The sequence below is a fragment of the Malaya genurostris genome, chromosome 1 (genome assembly GCF_030247185.1).
Source record: "Malaya genurostris strain Urasoe2022 chromosome 1, Malgen_1.1, whole genome shotgun sequence".
Classification (NCBI taxonomy): domain Eukaryota; kingdom Metazoa; phylum Arthropoda; class Insecta; order Diptera; family Culicidae; genus Malaya; species Malaya genurostris.
Genome location: NC_080570.1, coordinates 101,809,936 through 101,835,689, shown reverse-complemented (window position 1 = coordinate 101,835,689; position 25,754 = coordinate 101,809,936). Strand labels below are relative to the sequence as shown.

The window sequence follows — 25,754 nt, the reverse complement described above, 5'->3', positions numbered from 1 at the left end:
TGAAGGTAGAAAAAGAGTTTTGATTTAATGTTGGGGCTTGTTTTACTAAGAAGTACTACTCTAATATTGGAGATGGGCAAAACAGTTCATTTCAAAGAACCGTTTATAACTTGATGAACTATCTCCTGAACCATTCATTCGTTTTTAAGAAATTTTGAATGTTTCAGCAAATACCGCACGAGAGCAAATAATGTTAAAATATAATATACATTAACTTTTTTGCATGTATTTAGAGTAGCATTCGTTCGCTTTTATGCACTTTTTCAGAGGTCACTAATATATATAATATATAATTATTAATACAATTTCTTTATTCACTTATACTGTTTTTGATAAAATAAGAGAACGGTTGTTCAATCATACTTCTAGAAGAACTAGTTATCTTGAACCGTTCGCGAATGGATTGCCTATCTCTATCTGATATTATTCTAAAATCTAACATACTTTCCCAAAAGCGTTTACGTGTAGAAATAGTCACAAAAGCGTTCTAGGATTAACACCGATTATAGCTTACAAAAAGGAAATATGTGTGTACTGTTTGTAAGATTACACAAGTTTTCGGTATTATTCTACATCCCGGAATTCAGTCAGTAATTCCACAATACGAGCTTGTATCCAAATAAAGTCTAGTATTTTGAGTGTACCACTTCAGATCTAGGTTGACTTTTCGAAATTTATAGAGGCTTTCCGTTGAATTAATAAGAAGATGATTACTTGTTCATAGATTTTATTAGTTTCAAACCTTGCTGCTAAATCCGGAAGTTTTTCGAAAGTATTTTCATAAACGGAAATTGTTTAGGAAAACCTTTTTGTGTCGCTGAATGTTGTAAGAATTCTTGTCTTACTTACTTAATATTGTTTTTCGTTGCTTTTCATTTCGCTGTTTGATTTTTTTTTTGTTTAAAATTGTGACAAATAACTTACTATGCACTGAATAACAAATTAGGATAAAACAGAACCTAAAACACAATTTAACATTAAGTTTTGCAATCAAACTGCAATCTTAAACATCATTTGATTCCGTCGTGCTTGGCGGTATTTGAATGTACAGATTTCGCCCAAGCAATGGCTGGAACAGTTTCATGAAACGGGCCTTTCGAATTGCTGTGTTCTGCAAAATATAAAAATGAATGGAAAATGATTAGTGGTTGTGCAATAACTAATTGGACAGCAAAACTACCGTGATGAAATCACCCAGCATCTTCGCCACCGCCAAAAACAAATTGGTTGCATTGCCAAACAGCCTTCCCGGAATCTGCAGAGTCACTTTACCACCCTCTCCGAACGGGGTCGTTTCATCGACCTCTTCGTCTTCTTCTTTGGTCACTGTCGGTGTTTCGCGATCGACTTTACGCGTAGCCTGCCGGGTGAAGCCAGAAGGCAAATAGTCACTGGCATCCAGCGCAGCTTGATCACGTTTCCTACGCTGTTCCAATGCATTCAAAATCATATTGGAGGCCAACTCCATTGCCTTGGACTTCCGCTTTGCTCGGTTGACGTCGGCACTGAAGGAGTCCTGTAAAAATATATGAAAATTTAAAAAGCTTCTTTTTTTACATCGATGGTTTGCTTTGGGCCTATTAGGTATTAAACTTTTGTTGATATCAATGAGAATTGGTTTCAAGCTATTTTATCTTCTATCATATAAAACTAAGATTTCTGTCTTTGGAACTGCGCCGCAATATATTGCAATCTTTTATGCAATCCACGAACATGAAGTAAATGCAATAATTATTCTCCATTTTTAACTCCGAATTACCATCTCGTGCGTCAAGAGCTTTCAACATCCACGCTGTTTGGTGGCTCTATCGCGGAAAGAGAAAAACATCTGTCATCGCAAATACCTTGACATAAAGTACTGATCTCTTTAACAGCATTAATATTTCGTTGCGTAATACTCTAGGATCTTTCGGTAAGGTTTTACTTTTCTTCATGACTTTGTTGAAGAGTTAGTTTGGGTACTTTATTTGGGAATCAGTGTAAAAATAACTATAGAAAAAAACCACCTAAAGAAAAACTATTGCAAACTCTCCAAGTAAAAATTAATAAGTGTAAGTCATAGATCCGACCTTTATTAAAATTTTAATGATATTTTTCGCGTGATTCGAACTTAGATACTAAATAGAGATCACAGCTCGAAACCGTTAATGAAAACATAGTTATGAATTATTTGGTTATAAAATGTCAGTCATTCTAAACGATCCGATAATATTCAATTTCGTTCCAATAAGCTGATCTTGCGAAGTCACCCACCCTTGAACGGCTCGGAGCAAAAAAAAAAAAAGCAACAGCCCATTAAGAAACGATTTCGCTTGCAATGGTTCATCCAGTCGTCGACTGGATTCAGTTGGCACTTGATGCCAACTTGACATACTAAAGTCCGTGACAGCAACCCACGGCCAACGCACGGGGAGAGCAGAGGACAATTTGTCTTTTATATTTTACAGTTTCCCTTATGGCTTCACCCAGCCGAGAGTTGGCACGCATGCGGTGTGTGTCATCCATCACGCTAAGCCGCTGTTTTGTTACAAAATGCTGATCGTCTCGAGGACACTTTCCCTGTCCGTTACAAACTCCGTCACTGTCACATTGATGAACCTGTTTTGGAGTTGATTGATTGCGGACAGTATACAGCAGTGGCTTTCCAGATAAAAACTATATAAATCTGAAGACAAATTGATTGCTAAAACTTTTATGGGAATATGAATGGGTTACTCCCTTGTATCCACTCACCGATCAAAATGCAAAATCAAATTAAAAACCTTTGAAATTAGCCATTTTAACCTCATCGCCCTATTTCAATGTTATTGCGTTTTTCATAAATTCAGCGCGTTAGTATTTTTGTTAAATTGCTTGAATTGTTTTTCAAGTGGCATTTCAACAGAGACTCACCGTTTAGTTTTAATCTGTTTTTGATTGAAACGCAACATTGAATTATTCAGCCGAAATTGATAAAAACTATGGATATGTGGTTCGTACAAAAAAAACAGTTTTAATCCACCTAGTGGTGTAATGATGCCCTTCTCATATTACTTATATTTTCAAAAATATCACCAGAAGATTTTTAAAAGAATTCTTTTTTACAATCTTGAATAAAATAAGAAACTTTCTTTGGGTATAAACTAACATAACCATTTCAAATTGCAAACAGTTATGTCACGTTGATAAGATTTTTTCTTTATTTTGCATCGTCGCACTAAATGATTAAACACTCTTTACCCTATGGTCCTGGAACCGGAAATCGGACCCGGATGAAATTAAACAGCAACCTATGAAACTGTAGGAACTATTATTTGAGCCTGTTTGTGGAAATCGATCAAATCATCTCTGTGAAAATTGAGTGAGTCTCGTTTTATACTTTTCGACCACTACTTCTGGTACTTCTGGAACCAGGAACTTGGAACCAATAAAGCTAAAGTCGGTTCGTTTAGTAAGTAACTAATATAGCCTACGAATTGAATTAGTTCTAAACCAAATCTAGAAGAATTTTACCCTTCGTCGCTCTACATGACGGTGTGAGATTCAATAGCAACCTACAGGACTACGAGATTCTTTTTATGAGTGACATTATTTGACACATAATCACACACAGCCACATACATTGCTCAGCTTGATGAGCTATGTTGAATTATATAGAACATATTGTATAAACTTTCTATATGAGAAAGGCAATAAGTGCACTTTTATTGAAAAGTATCGTTATCATGATCTTGTAATAACACTAACAAGTAGGTACAAATTGAATAAAAGGATTAGAAATTTACATTTTTTTCACCTGAAAAATATAAATTTTAATGTGGCAACCCTTCACGCTATACGAAGTTGAACAAAGCACGCTGTGAATGGAGCAAAGCCGCACGTACCGTCACGTATCACTTTTGCATCGTCATTTTTTTTCGATTATAGAGGTTTTAACATTGTTGTCATTCACCTCTTCGGGCCAGAAAAGTTTTCTGGTCCTATATGCGGAGTTGGGAATCGAACCCAGCTGGGCAGCGTTAATAGGCATCGACTTACCCATAACGCTATATCCGTTCCCCTGCATCTTCATTTTGAATTTGAATGTTATGACACTCCTCGCCCTATAACTTCGGAACCGGAAGTCGGATCAGGATGAAATTGCCCAGTATGTTTAAAGACAATGAGAGCTTTAATTTGAATCATGAATCGTGAAAAACGGCTTAACCGTTGCTGAGAAATCGACGGGAGTTCCGTTTTTGAAGATTTTCTTCACTATTATCGGTGCTTTCGGAAGCGGAAACCGGGGACTAGTAGTTCCAAAGTGGTTTTATATATTAACTAACTAATAAGATCCATCAACTAGATCAATTTAGCAGTAAGTTTTATAAAAATGTGTACCTCGTTTCGCCATCGCTTGTGCAAAAATACTCATGAAATTGAAAATTGATGAAATTGACAGGCTGCTCGGCCATCCATGGAAGTTGACCATCAATGTCAACTTTCCCTCTCTGAGCAGCCTAGATAGCCGTGTAGTGTCGGTAGCGGTTTCCCAACTGGCTAAGAATAACGCTACGGTCCACCTGTACCGATGGTATAAGTCCACCAAACAGGTAAGCCGTGTGGCATCCGGCGGAATTATTTTTTACCAAGAATTGATCCACTGGTTTCCTGTTCCATGTCGTAAAAGGCCACAAAAATAGGAACTCCTAAGTCAAGGTGTATTTCCGTACCGATGGCTGAATGGCTGCAGGAGGTTAAACATTGCAGTCGTGAACGGAATATCTTGGGTTTTTCCCTTACTGGATACACGCAATGCTTAGCAATCGACTTCTTTGTTCATCGCTTCGGCAAGCAGAGATTAGAAAGCTGAGTGTCTGTGGGTGTCCTCAAGGTGGTGTACTATCCCCACTTTTATGGAACCTAGTCGCTGATGGTTTGTTAAGGAAACTTAATAACCTTGGATTTCCGACTTATGGTTTTGCCGACGATTATCATATATTGATGACCGGTATAAGCATTAACACTCTCTTTGATTTAATGCAGCAAGCCCTGCGATCTGTTGAACAATGGTGTTGTCAGGTTTGGATTATCTGTAAATCCGGGCAAAACATCAATGGTGCTTTTCACTCATCGTAGGATAATTACAGGAGCTCGTCCGTTGCAGTTCTTTGGTTCAGAGGTCACTGTGGTCGATCAAGTTAAATACGTCGGGGTTATTCTTGACTCAAAACTGAATTGGTCTGCTCACATTGACTTCAGGATTGAAGGAGCTTGCATGGCTTTCGGCCAATGCAGACGAGCTTTTAGAAAATCATGGGGACTCAAACCCAGATATATTCATTGGATCTACACAACTATCGTTAGACCAATTTTAGCAGGTCTTAGGTTGTCTTGTATGGTGGCAGAAAGGAGAAGTCGCGACAGTTCAGTCGAAGCTAAATCATCTCCAAAGGATGGTCTTAATGGCGATGACAGGAGCATTCACGACAACTCCTAATGCTGCTCTAGAGGCGCTACTGTGCATTAAACCACTACATGTGTTCCTAAAACAAGAAGCATTATCTTGTGCATACCGTCTTACTGGCGCAGCTTGCAAACTTGCGCTCAGACAAAAGCATTTCTACCAGATTTAAATCTGAAAATGTCAAAGTGTCTACTGCATTTCTCCAAGTATCATTGCAGTATTCTGGTCAGAGCTCTGACTGGACATTGCAAACTCACTTATCACATGGCTACTATTCAACGTGCTGAGTATTATTCGTGTGATTTGTGTGAATGCGATTATGGTACTTCATATCATCTGATATGTAACTGTCCCGCATTGACGCAGCTACGTATCCGGGTTTTTGGTTCTCCATACATGGTTGAGTCTGTGTATGCGGAGCTAAAATTGAAGGATATTCTCTCGTTTCTCACCCAATGTGGTAAGGAGCTATAGTCAGAAGGGTTCATCGTTCTTCCTGGAGTGAATGAATCCCTTCTGTATTCACCTTAAATAGGGTTTAGCAGATTGTTTGGCATCCTTTGGGGGGTGCCGAATTTACTTCTGCTCGTACATACTGCGAGTCGTTCTGCATTCTTCCGAGAATGGTGTCGCTTTTGTAAGATCTCTAAATCCTCTCGGGGGTTGGAGGTTTTATTAACAGCAGACTGTTCGGGACCTCGTAGAGGTTCAGAATTTCCTTCTGCTTCCACTAAATGTGATCCTCAGCAGATTGTTCAGCATCCCTTAGGGGTGCAGAATTTACTTCTGCTTTTATGTGTTTTTGTGTCGTCAATTTTTCCCATCCTCCTAGTCCAACCCTTACCATTTCCTTTCAATCCTTCCCTCTTATATATCGGGAAAATGATGCTAAAAACAAATTGATGGCAAGGCACAAATCTCCAAATATCAAGGGGAACGTGCCATTTGAGCCAATTTGTTCTGATTCCTGATTCCTGATACCCATAACGCTATATCCGTTCCCCTGCATCTTCATTTTGAATTTGAATGTTATGACACTTCTCGCCCTATAACTTCGGAACCGGAAGTCGGATCAGGATGAAATTGCCCAGTATGTTTAAAGACAATGAGAGCTTTAATTTGAATCATGAATCGTGAAAAACGGCTTAACCGTTGCTGAGAAATCGACGGGAGTTCCGTTTTTGAAGATTTTCTTCACTATTATCGGTGCTTTCGGAAGCGGAAACCGGGGACTAGTAGTTCCAAAGTGGTTTTATATATTAACTAACTAATAAGATCCATCAACTAGATCAATTTAGCAGTAAGTTTTATAAAAATGTGTACCTCGTTTCGCCATCGCTTGTGCAAAAATACTCATGAAATTGAAAATTTTCACAAACCGCACTGTAGTACAGGAACCGGAAGTCGGATCTGGATCAACTTTGCGGGTTTTTTTTTAAAGAATTTCAAGACCTTTTATCTGCTTTTTAGTTTGTGAAAATCAGTTAAGAAATTTCCGAGAAAAATAATTGCATATTTTTTCATAAATTTTCGCATATATCCTTGTAATTCCGGAACCGGAAGTCGAATCCAAATGAAACTCAGGAAAATATTATAAGGTCATAAAATCTTTCATTTAAATCTAAGTTTGTGAAAATTGGTTCAGTGATCTTTGAGAAACGTGTGTGACTATTTTTTTCTTGTTTTTATTGCATATCACCCTGTAATTCCGGAACCGGAAGTCGGATCCATATGAAACTCAGGAACTTTGTATGGGACCTCAAGACCTTTCATTTGAATTTAAATTTGTGAAATTCGGTTCTGCCATCTCTGAGAAAATTGAGTAACATTATTTGTCACACATACACACACACACACCCACACACACAAAACATAAAAAACGAAGAACATGTGACGTTTCTTTTGAATTTGTGAAAAATAAATTTCGTGTTTTAATAAAACATTGTTTTTAATGGGAAAAATACCAGGTTTGAGAGTTGGTTTTACAATCTGTAATACGAGTGATTTCCACATTTGTTACAAAAATGTGTGATGTCAAAAGTCTTTAAATTGCAATTGATTTTCTTTAATGTAAACTTTCTGGGAATTAAAAAAAATTGAAATTTCCGAAATCAAAATTTTTTCCCTGTTGTCAAATGCCTTAGAATTACATGAAACGTCAAGATTTTATGTTATCTAGAAAAAAAAACTTCCGAAATCGATTCTTTTTGTTTTAATTATAGAGATTTTAACCTCTTCGGGCCAGAAAAACTTTCTGACTTTTTAAGGGCGGGGTTGGGAATGGAATCCAGGCAGGCTGCGTGAAAAGCATCGACTTACCCATCGCGCTATACCCGTCCCCATCTGATATCGATTTTGATTTTGTTGCCAAATGTCTTTTTTTTCATTAGCCTTCTTCAAGCGCATGCGTAACAAACGTACGCCATTTAGAATACCGGGGAAAAAGTTCTCCCGCATTTCTTTTTCGATGGAAAGAATCTCACATTACTGGGACATAGTTTTGCGAATATAAGGATCACAGATGCTTGAGGGTAGATGATGCACACGCACTTCTATAGCACTATCTTCCATCTATACTGGTATGTTGTACTTGATGTTTTCATGCTCCACATAGTGCACATTATTATTGTCTTTAGCGAATTGAATTGCATCCAACTCTTTATAGAACTGGATATAAACAACATTATTGGTCTTATTGCATTTAAGTAAATGCACACTTTTAATGTCAAGATGCATTTGCTCCTTAAGCAAACCTGCAAGTTCTCGTTTCGAAGGTCGAATTTTGCACTGCATGAAGTCAATAATAATTGTATTCTTTCGTAGTGTCGGCGGTAGCTTTTGTTCGTTTGGTTCACTCATTTCGAGATCGTTCTATTGTTCACTACACAATACTGTACTTGGTCTTGGATGAGATGTGAAATTCCAGAAATTCAATTGAAAAAAATTCCAAATGACACTAAATCTGGACGTTTCATGAAGTTCTAAAACAAATTCTAAAAGTCTTTTGGCATCAAAAAAAAATTTTGATTTCGGAAATTTCAACCTAACCAATCTGATGAGTCCATTTACGAGGATTGTTCAATAAGTTTTGAGATATGGCCACACTTTTTTCGCCTAGCGCTAGTGCAAGCTAGTTCTGAGCTAGTACGTCTACATGTTCTTATAATAGTAAGTATCGACCAAATTTCCATGACATAGCTTAATTCGACTTTCACCTTAACACAAATGTATTGATTAACTTCTTTCGATAAAATATAATCGTATAGACCACCGTGTTTCGATGACTGCCCATGGTCGTTGTGCGCTCCAGGATGAATTTCGAAAAGCACGCCCAAATCAGTTGACGCATGGCACTTTGTATGAAGCAAAAGAAAAGTTTCATAGTTTTTTTTACTCTAATAAGATGCAGGTGCCGATCTGAGAACTAACGACCTTGGATAGATGGATAGTCGGGCACATAATATATGTGATAATTTGCTAGTTCTTGGTTTGAAACACCAATTCGAATCATGGAACGCATCTTGTTCTCAGCTATACGTTTCATGAAATGAAACCCGAAGCAATCTGCAGAATAAATCTTTTGCATTATGATTAGTATCTTTTTATTTCCTTTTTAATTAGATAATTTCACATGCTTCCCTAAACTTAGGTTGAAAATTACAAAAAAAAACCTTTTGTAATCCACCTAGTGGTGTAGTGATGCCTTTCTCATATTACTTATATTTTCAAAAACATCACTAGAAGATTCTGTCAAAATGTTTTTTTCAATATTTAAAAAATCAAAAACTTTTCTTGGGTATACATATCCTAACATAATCATTTCAATTAGTAAACAGTTATGTCAAGGTCATATGGATTTCAATGTAGGAACACTGCACGCTATAAAAAAAATGAACAAAGCACGCAGTGGTATTTTCTTCTTCCGTACCAGCACGTACCGATGCGTAGTTTTGATACTAATCGCCCTATAATTTCGAAATCGGAGGTCCAATCTGGATGAAATGGCACAGCATCTTTTAGAACACCAAGAGTTTTAATTTAAATCATGGTTTGTGAAATTCGGTTTAACCGTTGCTGAGAAATCGAAGTGAGTTCCGTTTTTGGAGCTTTTCTTCACTATTGCCAATGCGTTCAAAAGCGGAAACCGGAGATTATAGTCCCAAAGTAAATTTATATATTGATGAACTAACAAGGTCTGCCAACTAGATGAAATTACTTGTAAGTTTTATGCAAATTTACACCTCGTTTCGCTACCTCTTTTGACAAAATACCCATGAAATTAAAAAAAATCCACTTATTACGCTGTCATACCGGAACCGGAAATTGGATTAAATTGAACAATTTTTTGAGGACTATTTTGAAAAATTTCAAGACCTTTTATTTGCATTTTAGTTTGTAAAAATCGATTAAGAAATTTCTGATAAAATTGAGTGCGCATTTTTTCATAGATTTGCACATATTTCCTTGTAATTCTGGAACCGGAAGTCGAATAAAGATAAAATACAATATCGAGCTATGGGATCATAAAACCTTTTGTTTGAATCTAAGTTCGTAAAAATCGGTCTTGCCATCTCCGAAAAAAGCGTGTGGCCTTTTTTTTTATTTTTTTGGTGCATATAACTATTTAATTCCGGAACCGGAAGTCGGATCGGGATAAAATTCAATAGCAATCTATGGGATCATGAGACCTTCCATTTGAACCGGAGTTTGTGAAAATCGGTTCAGATATCTTTGAGGAAATCGAGTGACATTTTTGTCACATACAAACATACATCCATACATACACACAGACATTTTGTGATCTCGAAAACTGAGTTGAAAGGTATATGAAACTCGGAACTCCGGGCCTCCGTTTAAAAATCGGTTTTCACAGTGATTGCATAGCCTTGCTATATGAGTAAGGCAAACATATTTCTGCAATATTTAAAAACTCCTTATATTATAAAACAATAACTCTTATCTAATTCCCTAGGAGAAAGACCATATCGATCGCATGCAAAAGTGTATTGATCTTCATAGAGAGTACTTTAAAAAACAAGAAAGCAATTTTCGATAACAACCCTTTATTTTTAATTGTTTATCATAACACCAGAGCCGAATTCATCGAACCCAACAGCGTCAAGGAAGGAATTACTGCTTAGTTTCAAGGAAGTAGCATCATATTAATGGAGTTACTTATAAATATATAGCCTTATAATTACTGTTTCAAAAATCATTAAACTGTAATTTTAGTACTAGAATTCAGATTCAATTAACGGAAAGTCATAAGATCGTGATATATTTCATTTGAATTAGGTTTATGGAAATCTTTTGACCCATAGGTGAGAAAATTGCAACTAATTCTAGAACTCAAGATCGGATCCGGAAATAAATCAATAGCAGGCTATTGTACTAACACACCTTCCATTTGAATACAAGCTCTTGAGGTTCAGTACTGTGGGCGCTGAGGAAATCGAGTGATCTTTTTTTAATTTTTATGTACATTCTGCCCCGTAGCTCTGGAACCGGAAGTCGGATTCAAATAGAAATCTATAACGGTTTGTGTAAATCGGTATAGCGGTCTTTGAGAAAATTGAGCGTATTTTTCTCACGTTTTGTACATTTTTCTCCATTGCTCTGGAACGGGAAGACGTATCCGAATAAAGTTTATTAGCAATTATAAGCGCTCACATACAGAAATTTGTCTATCTCGACAAACTGAGTCGGTCATCTGAGACTTGGCCTTGCACAGTTGATTTTCACAATGATTGCATCGAATTTGTTTCTTATAAGTCGTAATGTAATTACTAAATACTTATAGTGTGGGTCGACCCAGGTTGGCGGTTCAATGCATAGGGCGCTTGTCTTACAAGCCAGTCGTCGTACGTCTCAGCCCCGACTTGGAAGGAGTTTTAGTGTCAGTAGGATCATAGTATGCTAGCTATTCAATGATTCTGAACGCTAAGAATCGGCTACGAAATCTGTTGAAACCGACAAATCAAATTCCTTAAAAGGAATGTGATGATTTTAACACTTTTTTCAACTTTGCTAGAGTGAGGGCTGTATTTTAAACTGCTCAATAATGCTTCTTTAAAAAATCCGATTTCTTTAGGTTACAAAAGTTTTTCTAAGTTTTAATTTATTTCAATATTCAATACGTGCTCTAATGAGAAACGAGATTTAGTTCATTACCAGTCTAATATCGAAAATTAAATGGGCACTACTACTTTGAGAATTTGCTTGAAACTGCCATACCAAAGCTTGTGCAAAGATCATAGATCAAAGTTGATCTGTTATCATAACAATGACAACCCTATTCATTACCGCGAGAAACGCATTAGAGTTTCATTATATTAGATGCAAACAAAGCAAGAGCTCTTTGATTCTATTTTTTTATGCGACAACTTCAATATCAAGTATCGAGGGAAGGTTATTTCGTTAGGAATAAAAGCTGGTTTTAATCCGAGATGAAGTCGTTTCGATTCAAGCCAAAATACGAGATAATAGACAGATGAGCCGATTTCCACGAAACTTAGACTCATATTTAAGGTATTATGGTTCCATAGAATCCTATTGATTTCTTTCCGGATCCGACAATCGGTTCCAGAATTACAGGTTGAAGTGCGTTTTAAATTTCAAAACATCATTTAGACCAAGGGTGCGAAAAGATCGTATACTTGGTTTCAACTTTAGCTCAAAACTGTTACAATTCGTAGGTTATGATAGTTGCTACTTATAATTTTTTTTTGTTTACTAGGAGTCAATGGAAAGTATTTTGAAGAACGACGTCTGATGAAAATTGTTACATAATTCTTTAGGTTTAGAACATTTGCAACTAAATATGAGATCGGTGGAAGGAAGGAAGGGTTATGTGTTTATAAATTCATCGTGGCAATGTTTGTATGTCAATGAATCTCCCATCAACGAATAGTTCATGTTGAAATTCTAAAAATACAACGATCAGATCGCTGAAGTCGGAGCGAACATTTGGATTACTCAAAAGACAGAAAAGATTCCAACCACTTTCAATCAATGTTGCATATTTAATTTTCAACGCTTACTGTACGACAACCAGAAGATACCAAACACGTTGCTTCATAATTGCCCATAGCGACCAGTGAAAGATTAATAGTGGACATAGAAATAATTTGCATCCCATGCAAGGGTCACTCTTGTGAAGCTCCGTTCTCTAATGTGCTCATTCGGTCATGGGGGGGTCTTTGGCACAGAGCTACACCTACACTTGGAAACTTGTGTTTTTAAAATTTATTACGACTTGGTAGAAAAACAATAATAATCACAGATTCAATTATACACGTTGTGTTTCTTTTATTGCCTATACATATTAATAAGTTTTTACTTAGCAATAATATTATTTTCTATGGATGGATGGTTCGTAAGTATGTGAATATAAACTTAAATCATAAATAAAATAGTAGCTCTCCTTATCTTGGGGATAACTGAAAAATGTAATTTGTGCCACGAATGATGAATTTTTATTCAAAATCAATACTTTATAAATCCCACCCTCCTCACATTCCCCACATCCAACTTTCTTCAATTTTTAATCATTTAGACAAACATTCAACAGTTCTTCATATCGACTCTTCAATTTGCTTTACGAACCTTTAGAAGAATTGTTCACTTGGCTGTAATATGTTTTTGCTAGATATTTGATGTAACACTGAAGACAGCTAGAAGTATTTATTAATATTATAAATGTTACTTGGGATATGTACTTCTGTGGCTCAGTAGTCTATCGGACGTACTTTGTGATACAATGATTCTCAGTTCAAGTCACCTCTGTCACAATCTACATTTTTTTTATTTCAATAAATTTCATGCTATGGCATTTTTCAATCATACAATATAACATCTTCTTGCACGTAAATTTGCATGAACTCCAACGCTCCATTTATGAGCATAAGATGTAAAATCACAAGGGTTTTTTCGAAGTGTGTATTTTATAAACGATTGATTTGTTGTCTGCAGGAATGCTCTATGTAAATTTTGAGACTATATGGAGAAAGTATGTACTGTGAAATAAATGTTTCGTCTTCCACTCATCAAAGCATTAGCAGTTTACGTTGAACTGCAAGCGTCACTTATCGATTCTACATAAACCACAAAAAAGATGATGAGTTAATGCTATTGGCATATGCACTTTAAGCACGGAAGTGCCACGTATTTGCTGTACCAAAACACCCAAATGACAACCATCTGTAAGCCAGTAAGCCATCACAAAGTTTCTTTCTTTCGATATTTCAGCAAAGACATAGGTACTTCCCGGACAGATGTGAATAGCAAACAAAGAACTTGATGTTTATGTGTTGTCATATCGATACTTGATACTTTCTTGATCTTCCATTAAAGGAATCAAGAAATAGTGAAATATCTATTAAGCATCAACATTAGATATTATATCTCATTTAGTTATTGATAAAATATTCCAATTTAATTAAGTGCAATTGATTCCGTAGTTCTATCTTCAAATAAAATACAACTGAATAAACTGGATCAGAATTAGATAATATAAATGCTTATAATATTATCCTAGGGGTACTAGAATATCCAACAACTGAAAAATTCGTCCTTTATGAATATTTTCTTCTTGAATTGACATTACATTGACAGAATTTGATATTTTGTTGGTATTTTCTAATGCAGGCTTTGTTAAGGTTTTTGATATATTTACTCTTATTTTAAACTAAATAATGTCAACTTTTAGCATTGAGATGTTCGGTTTTAATAATAAAATTTGCTATTGGTTTGCCAATCACTTTACATCTGCGTAGTTGTTTATGTTAGGTGCGTTAGCAATTCAGCACAAACTGTCAATGCACTGATGAATCGAAGACGACACGTAAAAATAGAAAATATTGCTTTGCACTTAGCACTAACCGTTATCCGGTACCAACACCCCACAATGGAAAATGTTGTGCTGTATGTTATTATATTTTGTGATGTTGATTTTTTTATTGTTTTTATTACCTTTTTGCCTTTCTCATATAGAAAGGTTATGCAATCACTGTGAAAACCGACTTTTGAACCGAGGTCCTGAGGATCGAGTGTCATATACCATTCGACTCAGTTCGTCGAGTACGCAAAATGTCTCTGTGTGTGTATGTGTGTGTATATGCGTTTGTGTGTATGTAACGTTTTTTCGCACTAACTTTTCTCGGAGATGGCAGAACCGATTTTCACATACTTAGATTCAAATGAAAGCTCTTTAGGTCCCATACTAAATTCCTGAATATTATTTGTATCCGACTTCCGGTTCCGGAATTATGAGGTAAAATGTGGCAAAAATTGTGAAAATAAGTGCACTAACTTTTCTCAGAGTTGGCTGAACCGATTTTAACAAACTAAGATTCAAATGAAAGCTCTTTAGGTCCCATACTAAATTCCTGAATATTATTTGTATCCGACTTTTTGTTCGGGAGTTATGAGGTAAAATGTGCAAAAAAAAGAAAACATGTGTTCTAACTTTTCTCATAGATGGTGCAACCGATTTTCACAAACTTATGTTCAAATGAAAGGTCCTGTGGTTCCAAGCGTAATTTCTGAATTTCAAGCGGATCCGACTTCCGGATCCAGAAATATAGGGTATAGTGTGTTAAAAATTGTATACCATCACTTAAAATGGGGAAAAACCTTATGAAAATCTCTAAATCGACCTCAAATCTTTTCCAATTGATAGTTTTTATCAGCAAACGGTCAAAAAAACCGATTTCGGTTATTCTTTTAAGAATCGAAGAAAATTATTTTGTAGAATACCACAGTATTATATATGATAGTATGATTGATATGAGAAAGGCATCGTTACACCACTAGGTGGATTAAAACAAGTTTTATAAATATTAAGCATATATAACATATGCTCCGATGCTCTTATTCAAGGCTCCTGCATTTCAGTTTGGATCCGATTTCTGGTTCCGCAACTACAAAATGATATGTGTAAGCAATTTAAAATTACCTCACTCATTTTATTCGTAGATGGTTGAACCATTTTCTCCATCTCTTTTTTCTAAGGTTTAAGATCGCTCATTTTTTAATCACATCCGCCGTCCAGTTCCGGAGATACAGGGTGATTAGTGTAAAAATATCAATTTCATATACACTAAGGTCTTTTTATACGCAGATTTCCGAAGTTAAGCGGTTTTCTTGATTTATCTTAGAAATGCATGAAACGTCCCAACTTCCGGATTTCCAAATTTTCCCAAAGTAGTTTTTTCCTCGAAAAAAATTTTTTTTGAGATTACATCAGATCTGGATATTCCATGCATTTCTGAGATAATTGACATTAAACAAATTTTCCTTTAGTTTTGCGTTTTTTACGCGGATTTTAGAAGCTACGCGGGTTTTTTATGCGAATATCCTCCACGTTGGAACGGGCTTTAGTGTAAATTAATCGAGTATGCCGTGTGATTCGCTTTCAAAACTCGAACCGTCATAGAAGATAACGATTCCAAAACTATTCCAATTTATTTGTCACGTTAATTCATGGCCATGCGAACTGTTTTGGGATATGCGGGTGCCTGGATACAGGAAGTACCATAGATAATGACCAAAAACTCTAAAGTGGAACTCACTTCGACATCTCATGGAATATTTAATCAATTGTCACACGTTTAGATTCAAATAATTTATTTTATGGTTTAATATAATGTACTTGCAGTTCCGAAATTATAGCGTAAAAAGTGATTGATATTTTAAACAGTCACTTAAAATGACGATCAACTAATAATTTCACGAAAATTAAAAACACTGCTAGGTGGTCTAAGCACTATTTGTTCTAGCTGACACATGATGGAGTTTATTACACTATAGCTCAAAATAGAAAACTAATGCACCAAATACTGCTGCAGTTTTTATTGTCTATCTGAGTCATATTTAATTATCTCAAAGCGATTTCCACATTCATCCGAGATGGCTGAACTTAGGTTCAAATGAAAGGCCCCATAAAACAGTTTCGATCCAATTCCATGTACCGAAATTACAATGTGAAAAGTGAAAAAACAACGAATTCACTCTTTTGCTTAAATATAATATGTATATATGAGTAAATTTTCCAAACTAATGAATAAATACCTCTAGAACGCAGATCTGGTAAACTGTTGATCTAATAAACTCACCTCGAACATACCTGTCCCGGAATTCTAACCCAATTTTGTAAGAGATTTATGTTTATGTTTATGTTCAAATGAAAAGTCTTATGATCTTTTGCATTTTCTGAGTTTATTCCAATTCCGATGTTATATGCGACAGTTTGACATATAACGGCAAAGCAAAAAACGTAAACAATGTTATAAATTGAACACCAAACTATTTTGATTTGTTTCCTTTTGCTCAGACTTTCGGATCTGAAATTGCAGGGGGATCGATATTAATGAAAGGTATTATGATCCCAACTACTGGTATTGAATTTTTCAAACCGTCATATAAGTGACGACACAATTTTGGCAAATAGTGTTTTTATGCCGCATAATACAAACCTTTTAAACGTATCAATTTTTTGTTCAAGATAATAGCTATAATCAAATCCATAGAAACCATGATACCAGGTCAATCTTCTCTAGAAATGAGATAACTTTTTTTTTGTTGGAGAATCAGATTTACATACATGAGGTCAGAGTGAGTGTTACCATTTGCGAAATTGATTCAGATGAGATAAGTCAATTATTTCTACTCCAATAATAATTGATAAATAACGCAGCACCACAGGTTGAAAAAAGAAACACCGACTTCTCGAACTTGCATGCATGAAACACCAGCAGCACATCTTTTTCACGGCACAAAAAAACTGCAATTTCGAAAGCCAATTCTCATCGCAATGTACGTTTCGACTGAATTACCATACCGTATCCATAGGACAAGTTCGAAACACATAGACATGGAGTATAACACTGTAACTTCAATGACACACTGTGGAGCATTGGTTGAACACTCAAACGATCACTTTTTCAAATTTTAATTTACAATAAACTTTACTGAGTGCCGTAACCACGGATATCTGCAACCGCACAATTGTACCATTCATTGCTGAGTAATTGTTACCGGCTCCGATACATGTTTGTACACAGTCATCTTCAGGTGTAGCCTCCGTGAGACCTAAACAAACACACTCTACAGCGGCAACACCGGAAACCAACCTCTGACTTTAATGGATCAATCCGATCCCGATCTCCATCGTCGATGCAGCAAGGGACCACGGGAGCCGCCAGGACATCACTGGCCAGGAAGAACAGTCCAAGCAGGGCTGCCCGTAGCAGCTGCATCTTCGCATTGACTTCCGAAGCACTAGATTTCACGGGTTGTGGACCACCCAATGGATAGCCACCAGATAAGCAACCGCTTGTACACTTTCGATTTCTAACGCTATTGATAACACGCACGAACAAATCCACAAGATGATGCGAACGGTTCAGCAATTTCGCCTCAAATGAACCCTCGCTTGTTCGCTTATAATAATAATAATGGGCTATGCAGCAAACCAACTATTATTGTATGTATGGTTATCACGTCTAGCGAATTTCCTCGCCTTGGTATCGCGGATGACTGCCCGAGAGGGTTGATGGCAACCGTAAAGTGCTAGACCCCACACCAAACCCCGAGCCCTGTTTGCCGACTCGCGATCTACAAAGATATGAATGATCATCGCGGCGCACTTTTTGGTATCTTTCTTCATCCCCCGACGGACGCAAATGGGCCGTGCGGCTGGCGTCTTTCTTTTTACCGGTTAACTTGTTCAAACAACACCACGAGAGGCGAACACGTTAACTGCAACAGGCAGTAAACGATTTTCCACCAGTAAACATTCTTATAGCGAATATAATGATACTGATTTCTTGGAGTTTGTACCATTTTTAACCAAGCCAAAATCGACTGATTGTCATTTAGCAGATAAAATTTTAATTTTACACTTATTTTAGATCTTTATTCTTAAATATATAACGGATTTCTACTTCTCTCTTCATAAATATAATATTTGACTACGAACACTATTAATTGACTAAAATGTTATACAGGGTCCGGCACTCGAAGTGTAACCAACTTCAGACCGCTCGCGCAGCTGACGCACGGGCATCAGCTCTCTAGAAATTTGCTAAATGACAGTTCGGAGTTGTATTGTTTACAAGCGCAAGAAAGCATTTTGCCAAAAGTGAACGCGAAAAAAAAATCTTGACTTGAGAGAGCGAAGGAGTTGCTTCGTTTGGCCGAAAGCGGTCAATTTCCGAACATTGGATTTTCTGACGAGAAAATTTTTCCAATTGAGCAATTCGTAAACTCTCAAAACGATAGGGTTTACTTGACCGACCGTTCATACGAGAATTTGAGTCATCGATTGGCCACCAGGAGGCAGCACCCGCAACAGATAATGGTTTGGGCCGCTGTAACCGCAGATGGGCGCTCTCCAATCGTTTTCATCGAGCCTGGCGTCAAGGTAAATGCGACATATTATCGGGAAAGTATTCTGGAGGTTGCTTTGAAGCCGTGGGCAGACAAACATTTCGGAGGCAGACCATGGACGTTTCAGTAGGACTCGGCACGTCTCACAAAGCTCGAGTGAACCAAGAATGGCTGAAAAACAACGTTCCGAACTTCATCACGTCCACACAATGGCTCTCGAATTCACCAGATGCGAATCCAATGGATTATTCTCTTTGGGCCATTTTTGAGAGCAAAGTCCGAACTAAAAGATACACCAGTCTCGAGGCGCTGAAAAAAGTTATTGTCCGCGAGTGGGCCTAAATACCTTCAAGTCACATTCGGCAACTTGCGATTCGTTTTTTGACTGTCTCAAAGCCATAGTCAAGGCAAAAAGTGGTCATATCGAGCAAAAGTGAATTGATTCTGAATTTTGTATTATTTTTACACATTTTGTACTTTGAATTAAGTAAAAGTAATTTTCCAAACTGAATTTATGGCCTTTTTAATTGGTTACACTTCTAGTGCCGGACCCTGTATATAATAGTATTGAAATAAAAAAATATACCCAAATCTTGAAATTATAGATTCGAAAAGAAGACCGCCACCAAACACGATACTTTTCTACAATTTAATTTTTATTTTTTTTCCATTCAGCTCAAGATTTTGCATACTTCATGACCAAAAAGGACAATTTGCATAATCAGTTCACACTCTAGCCTTAAATTTGAGATGGTCAAAAGATACAAAGAAATAATTTTTTTTTGTATATTTTCAAAAACGTATACCTCAAAAACGGTTGGTTTGATTGATTTGATGTCTTGGACAATGTTTTAGGTGACTATAGAGGCTATATAGAATAAATAAAAACTGTAAAAAAACTGTTGTGTTTTTATTTTTATTTAAAAATAAAACTTAGAAATCGATTATATCATAGAAGATAGACCGGGTTTGCGGTTCAATACAGAGTGCGCCGGTCTCACAAGCCAGTTGTCGTATGTTCAAGCTCCGACCTGAAAGGATTCTTGGTGTCAGTAACTGCAATGACTATGTACGCTATAAATCGGCTGCGAAGTCTATTGAAACAGAAAGGCCAAAATCCATAGAATGTAATGCCAAGACTTTGCTTTTTTATAAAAGATGGAGAAATAATGAACAAAAACGTGCTTAACCCACCTAGCAGTGAGATGATACCTTTTTTCAACATCCGCATGTGTTTTTTTTTCATGAATATTCTTCGGTGTTTTAGTTCTCATGACATTATTTTAATGACCGTCGTTTTTAACGGCAGTTTGAGATTTGAATCACTCATTACCCTGTAATGTCGAAAGTGCAAATCGGATCGAATTTGAATCTAAAAATGTAACAATCGATTGAACATTCCATGAGATGTCGAAATAAGTTCCACTTTAGAGTTTTTTCGAGAAAACGATTGAACTTTTTTTGAGAAAACGAACCGGCATTCTAAAAACGGTGTAGCCGAAGTCAGTTAAATCCACCTCAGAGCTGTATATTTTACATTTGATTCAAACTGTTGGAAAATCAGTGTAACCATTTTATAGAAATCGTAGTGCGTATGAAATTTGTGGATACCTTCCAAATCGAAAACTGAATACCGTTAAAACTTAAATAAGTTTATTTGGTTATCGACTATCCAAATCTACAAACCCTATAAACCTGATAAATTTATGTGAAACGGATATTTCTATACTAATCACCCTGTTTAGGGGATACGGAATTTGGATCTAATTAAAAAGCGAGATGTTTTATACCATCTTAAGACCTTTCATTTTAATCTTTTATGGATTACATTTGAATCTTAGATCAGTTTAGCCATCTACGAGAAAAATGAGTAACACTTTTTAATTTCGTTTCACATATCCTGTAGTTCCGGAACCAGAAGTCGAATCCAAACGTAGTTTAGGAACCTTGTTCGGGAGCATACGACTTTCCATATGAATCTGAGTTTGTAGAAAACGGTTGAGTCATCTCCGAGAAAATTGAGTGAAATTATTTGTCACACAGGCATTTGCTGATCTTTACGAACTGATTCGAATGGTACATGAGTGTTATGTTCTTCTAGCATTTATTGCTGTAAGTAGTTGAAATCAATATAATTATGGAATTGCTTTCAACTCGAAAATGCTGCCATTATCTGGTTTACATATGTCCTATTCAAACGATTATGTTGCCAAAAACGAACCGTGCTAAAATCGGTCCGATGCAAAATTTCATGTCAAAGTATGCTGTACACAGTCTTTTTGGTACTTAGAAACAATTGTATAAAAAATCGTGTTCCACGTTGCTCCCATTACTTTGTCATTCAGCGCTCAAAACTCCTACTACTGGAATAAGGCGAAAAGTCGTTTACACAATAATATCGATATCTCCGTTAAAAATGGACGGATTTTGACAATCTATGGCTTGTTGGATAGCTATTACCGTGCGGAATATATATCTAAAATTCTGTTTTCAAGGTCAATTGTGACAGATATTGTCAAAAAACCGTAACCGCCCGACCTTGGCCGTTTGGTCGTCCCAGCAACAGCTTTTAGTCCGATGTACGTATCTTCCATCTTCTCAAAGTGCTATAATGTCAATATCATCAGCGAAACCAAGCAACTGGACGGACTTTCTGGAAATCGTGCCACTCGTGTTTATCCTCGCTCTCCTTATCACACCCTCCAAAGCAATGTTGAATAGCAGACACGTAAGGCCATCAACTTGCCGTAGCCCTCTGCGAGTTTTGAAGCGGCTCGAGTTTATCCCTTATAGTCGTACAACGCACATCACTCGATAAATCGTGGCCTTGACCAATCGTATCAGTTTGTCCGGGAATCCGCAGTCGTACATGATTTCCCATAGCTGATCTCGATCGATTGTGTCGTAGGCTGATTTGAAATCGATGAATAAGTGATGTGTGGGCACATTGTATTCGCGGCACTTTTGCAACACCTGACGGATGGCGAACACTTGGTCCGTGGTAACGCGTTCGCCCATAAATCCGGCCTGATACTGGCCCACGAATTCATTTACAATCGGTGAAAGTCGACGGCATAAAATTTGGGAGAGTACCTTGTAGGCGGCGTTCAGCAGAGTGATCGCGCGGTAATTGCAGCAATCCAGCTTGTCGCTCTTTTTGTAAATGGGACACACGATTCCTTCCATTCATTCCTCCAGTAAAATCTCGTCCTCCCAGATCTTGGTAACGACCCAGTGCAGTGTTTTCACTAGTGCATTACCACCGTGGTAGTTGGTCATATTATTTTTGAACCGACTTACCTCCTCCTTGACTTCTTGGAGGTTTGGGACCGGCAGTCTATCGTCCTCCGCACGCATTCCCAAATTCGTTACCGCGCCACCACATTCGTATTCCGCCACATCGCCATTGAGGTGCTCGTCGAAATACTGCCGCCACCTCTCGATCACCTCACAGTCGTTCGTGAGAAGATTCCCGTTGGTGTCCTTGCACATATCGGCCTGTGATGTAGAACTTCCGTGTCTCATTAGCACGGAACAGCTGTTCCATCGCTTCGCGATCTCGGTCTTCCTGTTGGCTCTTTTTGCTACGGGATACCGAGTTTAATCAGTTCCGCGCCTGTTGGTATCTCTCCTCGTTTGCTCTCGTTCGGTGTTGCAGCTTGCTGGCCCAAGCTGCATTTTTCTCGGCCACTAACTGTTCACATTCGTCGTCGAACCAGTCGTTCTTTACGTTCGGAGCCGCCGTACCTAGCTTTGCTGATGCAAGGCTACCTATGGCAGAACGGATGTCTCTCGAGCCATCTTCAAGAGTAGCTGCACCAAGCTGCTCTTCCGTTGGTAGTACCACTACCAACTGCTGCGCGTAATCTTGGGCTATTCCAACATCCCGGAGCCGCGCGACTTTCGGTTTCGACGTTTGGTAGCCACCGTCGAAAGTTTTGAGCGCATGCATACAGCAACCAAGTAGTGGTCCGAATCTATATTCGCACTGCGGTAGGTGCGAACATTGTTGACGTCCGAGAAAAATTTTCCGTCGATCAAAACGTGGTCGATTTGGTTTTCGGTCTGTTGGTCAGGTGATCTCCAGGTAGCTTTGTGGATATCCTTGCTGGGAAAGAAGGTGCTTCTGACTACCATTCCTCGAGAGGCCGCACAGTTGCCACATCGTTGGCCGTTGTTATTCGATGCGGCATGCAGGCTGTTCGGCCCGATTACCGGTCGGTACATTGCCTCCCTTCCTACCTGGGCATTCATGGCACCTATGACAATTTTTACGTCTCTGCGTGGGCAGCCGTCATAGGCTTGTTCCAGCTGCACGTAGAACGCTTCTTTCTCGTCATCGGGTCCCTTCGTGTGGGTAGGGCACATTAATGATGCTGTAATTTAAAAAAAGAAACGGCCTTTAATTCTCAACTTACACATCCTAGCGTTGATCGGCTGCCACCCAATCACTGACTGACGCATCTTGCCCAGCACTATAAAGCCAGTTCCCAGCTCGTTCGTTGTGCCACAGCTTTGGTAGAAGGTAGCCGCTCGATGTCCGCTTTTCCACACCTTCTGTTCCGTCCAATAAAGCTCATGCAGCGCTACGACGTCGAAGTTGCGAGGATTTAGTTCGGCGTATATCATCCTGTCGCAGCCTGCGAAACCTAGCGACTTGCAGTTCCATGTTCCAAGTTTCCAATCATAGTCCTTATTTCGTCGCGTGGGTCTATGCCGATTGTTCCGGGTCGAATTCTCTCCTGTATAATTTGTAATGATTATTTTACGGGCGGCTTATTAGGCCTACCCCAACCCCCTGTCTTGCCGGATGATCATCGTGTTTGCTCTGTTTAACGTCCCAACTAGCACTAGGACGATCTCGTTGGTGGGGTTGCCAGCTTGGATTTAGCTGGACGTGATGCAGCATTTCATACTCAGCCGCTGGATACCAGAACAGACGCTGTTTGAAGCCGCTCCTAACATGGAGTACAGACGCTCCGACATCCTCTAAAGAGGACCCCCTTTTCTGTCAGCATACGACCAAGGTCCCACCGGGGTTGGTTACCCGATCTTTCCTATGGTTGCTCGTACCCCAGCCGGCACCGCGGGGAGGTAGTACACTATTACTTTTTCCGGTATTTGGTCAACAACTCCTCAACTACCTGTTCAATTGAAGAATGAGAAAGTATTATTCCGGATTTTTCGGTGTCATGTATAAAAACAGACTCTTGAAAATGAGAGTTTTATACTTATTAGCCGATAATTCCGGAACCGAAAGTTGTATTCGGATGAAATTTGATAGGGTTCTATGGTATTTGAGACCTTTCATTTGAACTTAAGCTTGTGAAAATTAGTTGAGCGGTCTATGAGAACATTGGGAGAACTTTTTTTATTATTTTGCACAGTTTACTCCGTTACTCCTGAACCGGACGTCGGATAAGAATAAAATTAAATAGGACTATTGGTCCTTGTATTTGAATCTGAATCTGAAAAAAAAATCAGATGTGCTCCAAAATTTAAACTAACACATTACTCAAGACACATAATTGTGAAAAAATTTAAAGAATCTCAATTGATTTTTAAAAAAGAAAATATCTTATACAGCCCTTTTTTTCTTTCTTTGCTGAGGAGGCCACTTTTCTAATTCTTCTACATTCATTTTTCGGAATAAAAGTAGGATGTCTTCTTAAAAAACTTCTACGTGAAAGTCTTCCGAATAGTTGTGCATAATTTCACTTGCTTAATTTTGCCTCTCTCATATGAAAAAGATAAACAATAACTGTGAAACCGACTTCCCCTACCCGGAGGGCCGACTATTATATACCATTCGAATCAGTTCGTCGAGTACGCAAAATGTCTGTGTGTGTGTAACGTTTTTTTTTGCACCAACGTTTTTCGGAGATGGCCGAACCGATGTCCACAAACTTAGATTCAAATGAAGGCCTTCTAAGTCCCATACTAAATTCCTCCTGATCCGGAAATATAGGGTAGTGTTTGTTAAAAATTTCGTATCAGGACAAAAAATACGTGAAAAATTTTCTAAATTGACCGCAAATCTTCTCCAATTGATAGTTTTTGTCAGTAGATGGCCAAACAAACTGATTTCGGCTTTTCTCTCAAGAATCGAAGAAAATTGTTTTGAAGAATACCACAGTATTATATATGATAGTGTGATTGATATGAGAAAGGCATCATTATACCACTAGACTCAAATGGAAGGTCTTATGCTCCCATAGGCAGCTATTGCTAAAGATATTTATGAAAATATAAGTGATATGAGAAAGACATCATTGCATCACTGAGTGAATTGAAACCAGTTTTTTTTTTTTTTTTTTTTTTTTTTTTTAAGTTTACGTTTCGTCTTCGACTCATCAGTGCGTCAGCAGATTATGCTGACGCAAACCCCCGGATCAACATAATCCGCTGAGCAGACGTAAAGTTAATGCTATTTGCAAGACACTTTTTTTTGTACACATGAAGTGTAACGTCTAACCTGACGTCTCGAACGAAACAAGTTTCGGCTTACTGGCCGTACAGATTGTGGTAATTTGAAGGGGAAAAAGCTTGCTTTTACCCCCAAGTTTATGCTAGGTGCACATAACCATTTTCTTAAGTTTACGTTTCGTCTTCGACTCATCAGTGCGTCAGCAGATTATGCTGACGCAAACCCCCGGATCAACATAATCCGCTGAGCAGACGTAAAGTGAATGCTATTTGCAAGACACTTTTTTTTGTACACATGAAGTGTAACGTCTAACCTGACGTCTCGAACGAAACAAGTTTCGGCTTACTGTTTCGTTCGAGACGTCAGGTTAGACGTTACACTTCATGTGTACAAAAAAAAAGTGTCTTGCAAATAGCATTAACTTTACGTCTGCTCAGCGGATTATGTTGATCCGGGGGTTTGCGTCAGCATAATCTGCTGACGCACTGATGAGTCGAAGACGAAACGTAAACT

General features: G+C 37.8%; 1 protein-coding gene across 1 annotated transcript; it reads right to left on the bottom strand.

The window, feature by feature from the left end:
• Window positions 1–710: 710 nt before the first annotated feature.
• On the bottom strand, window positions 711–18,025 carry LOC131425268 (uncharacterized). The gene is made up of 3 exons (XM_058587016.1): window positions 17,557–18,025; window positions 1,181–1,516; window positions 711–1,111 (listed from the first exon to the last, which is right to left on the bottom strand). The coding sequence occupies exons 1-3, from the start codon at window positions 17,680–17,682 to the stop codon at window positions 1,004–1,006; spliced, it is 570 nt and encodes a 189-aa protein (XP_058442999.1). The 5' UTR covers window positions 17,683–18,025; the 3' UTR covers window positions 711–1,003.
• Window positions 18,026–25,754: the final 7,729 nt, after the last annotated feature.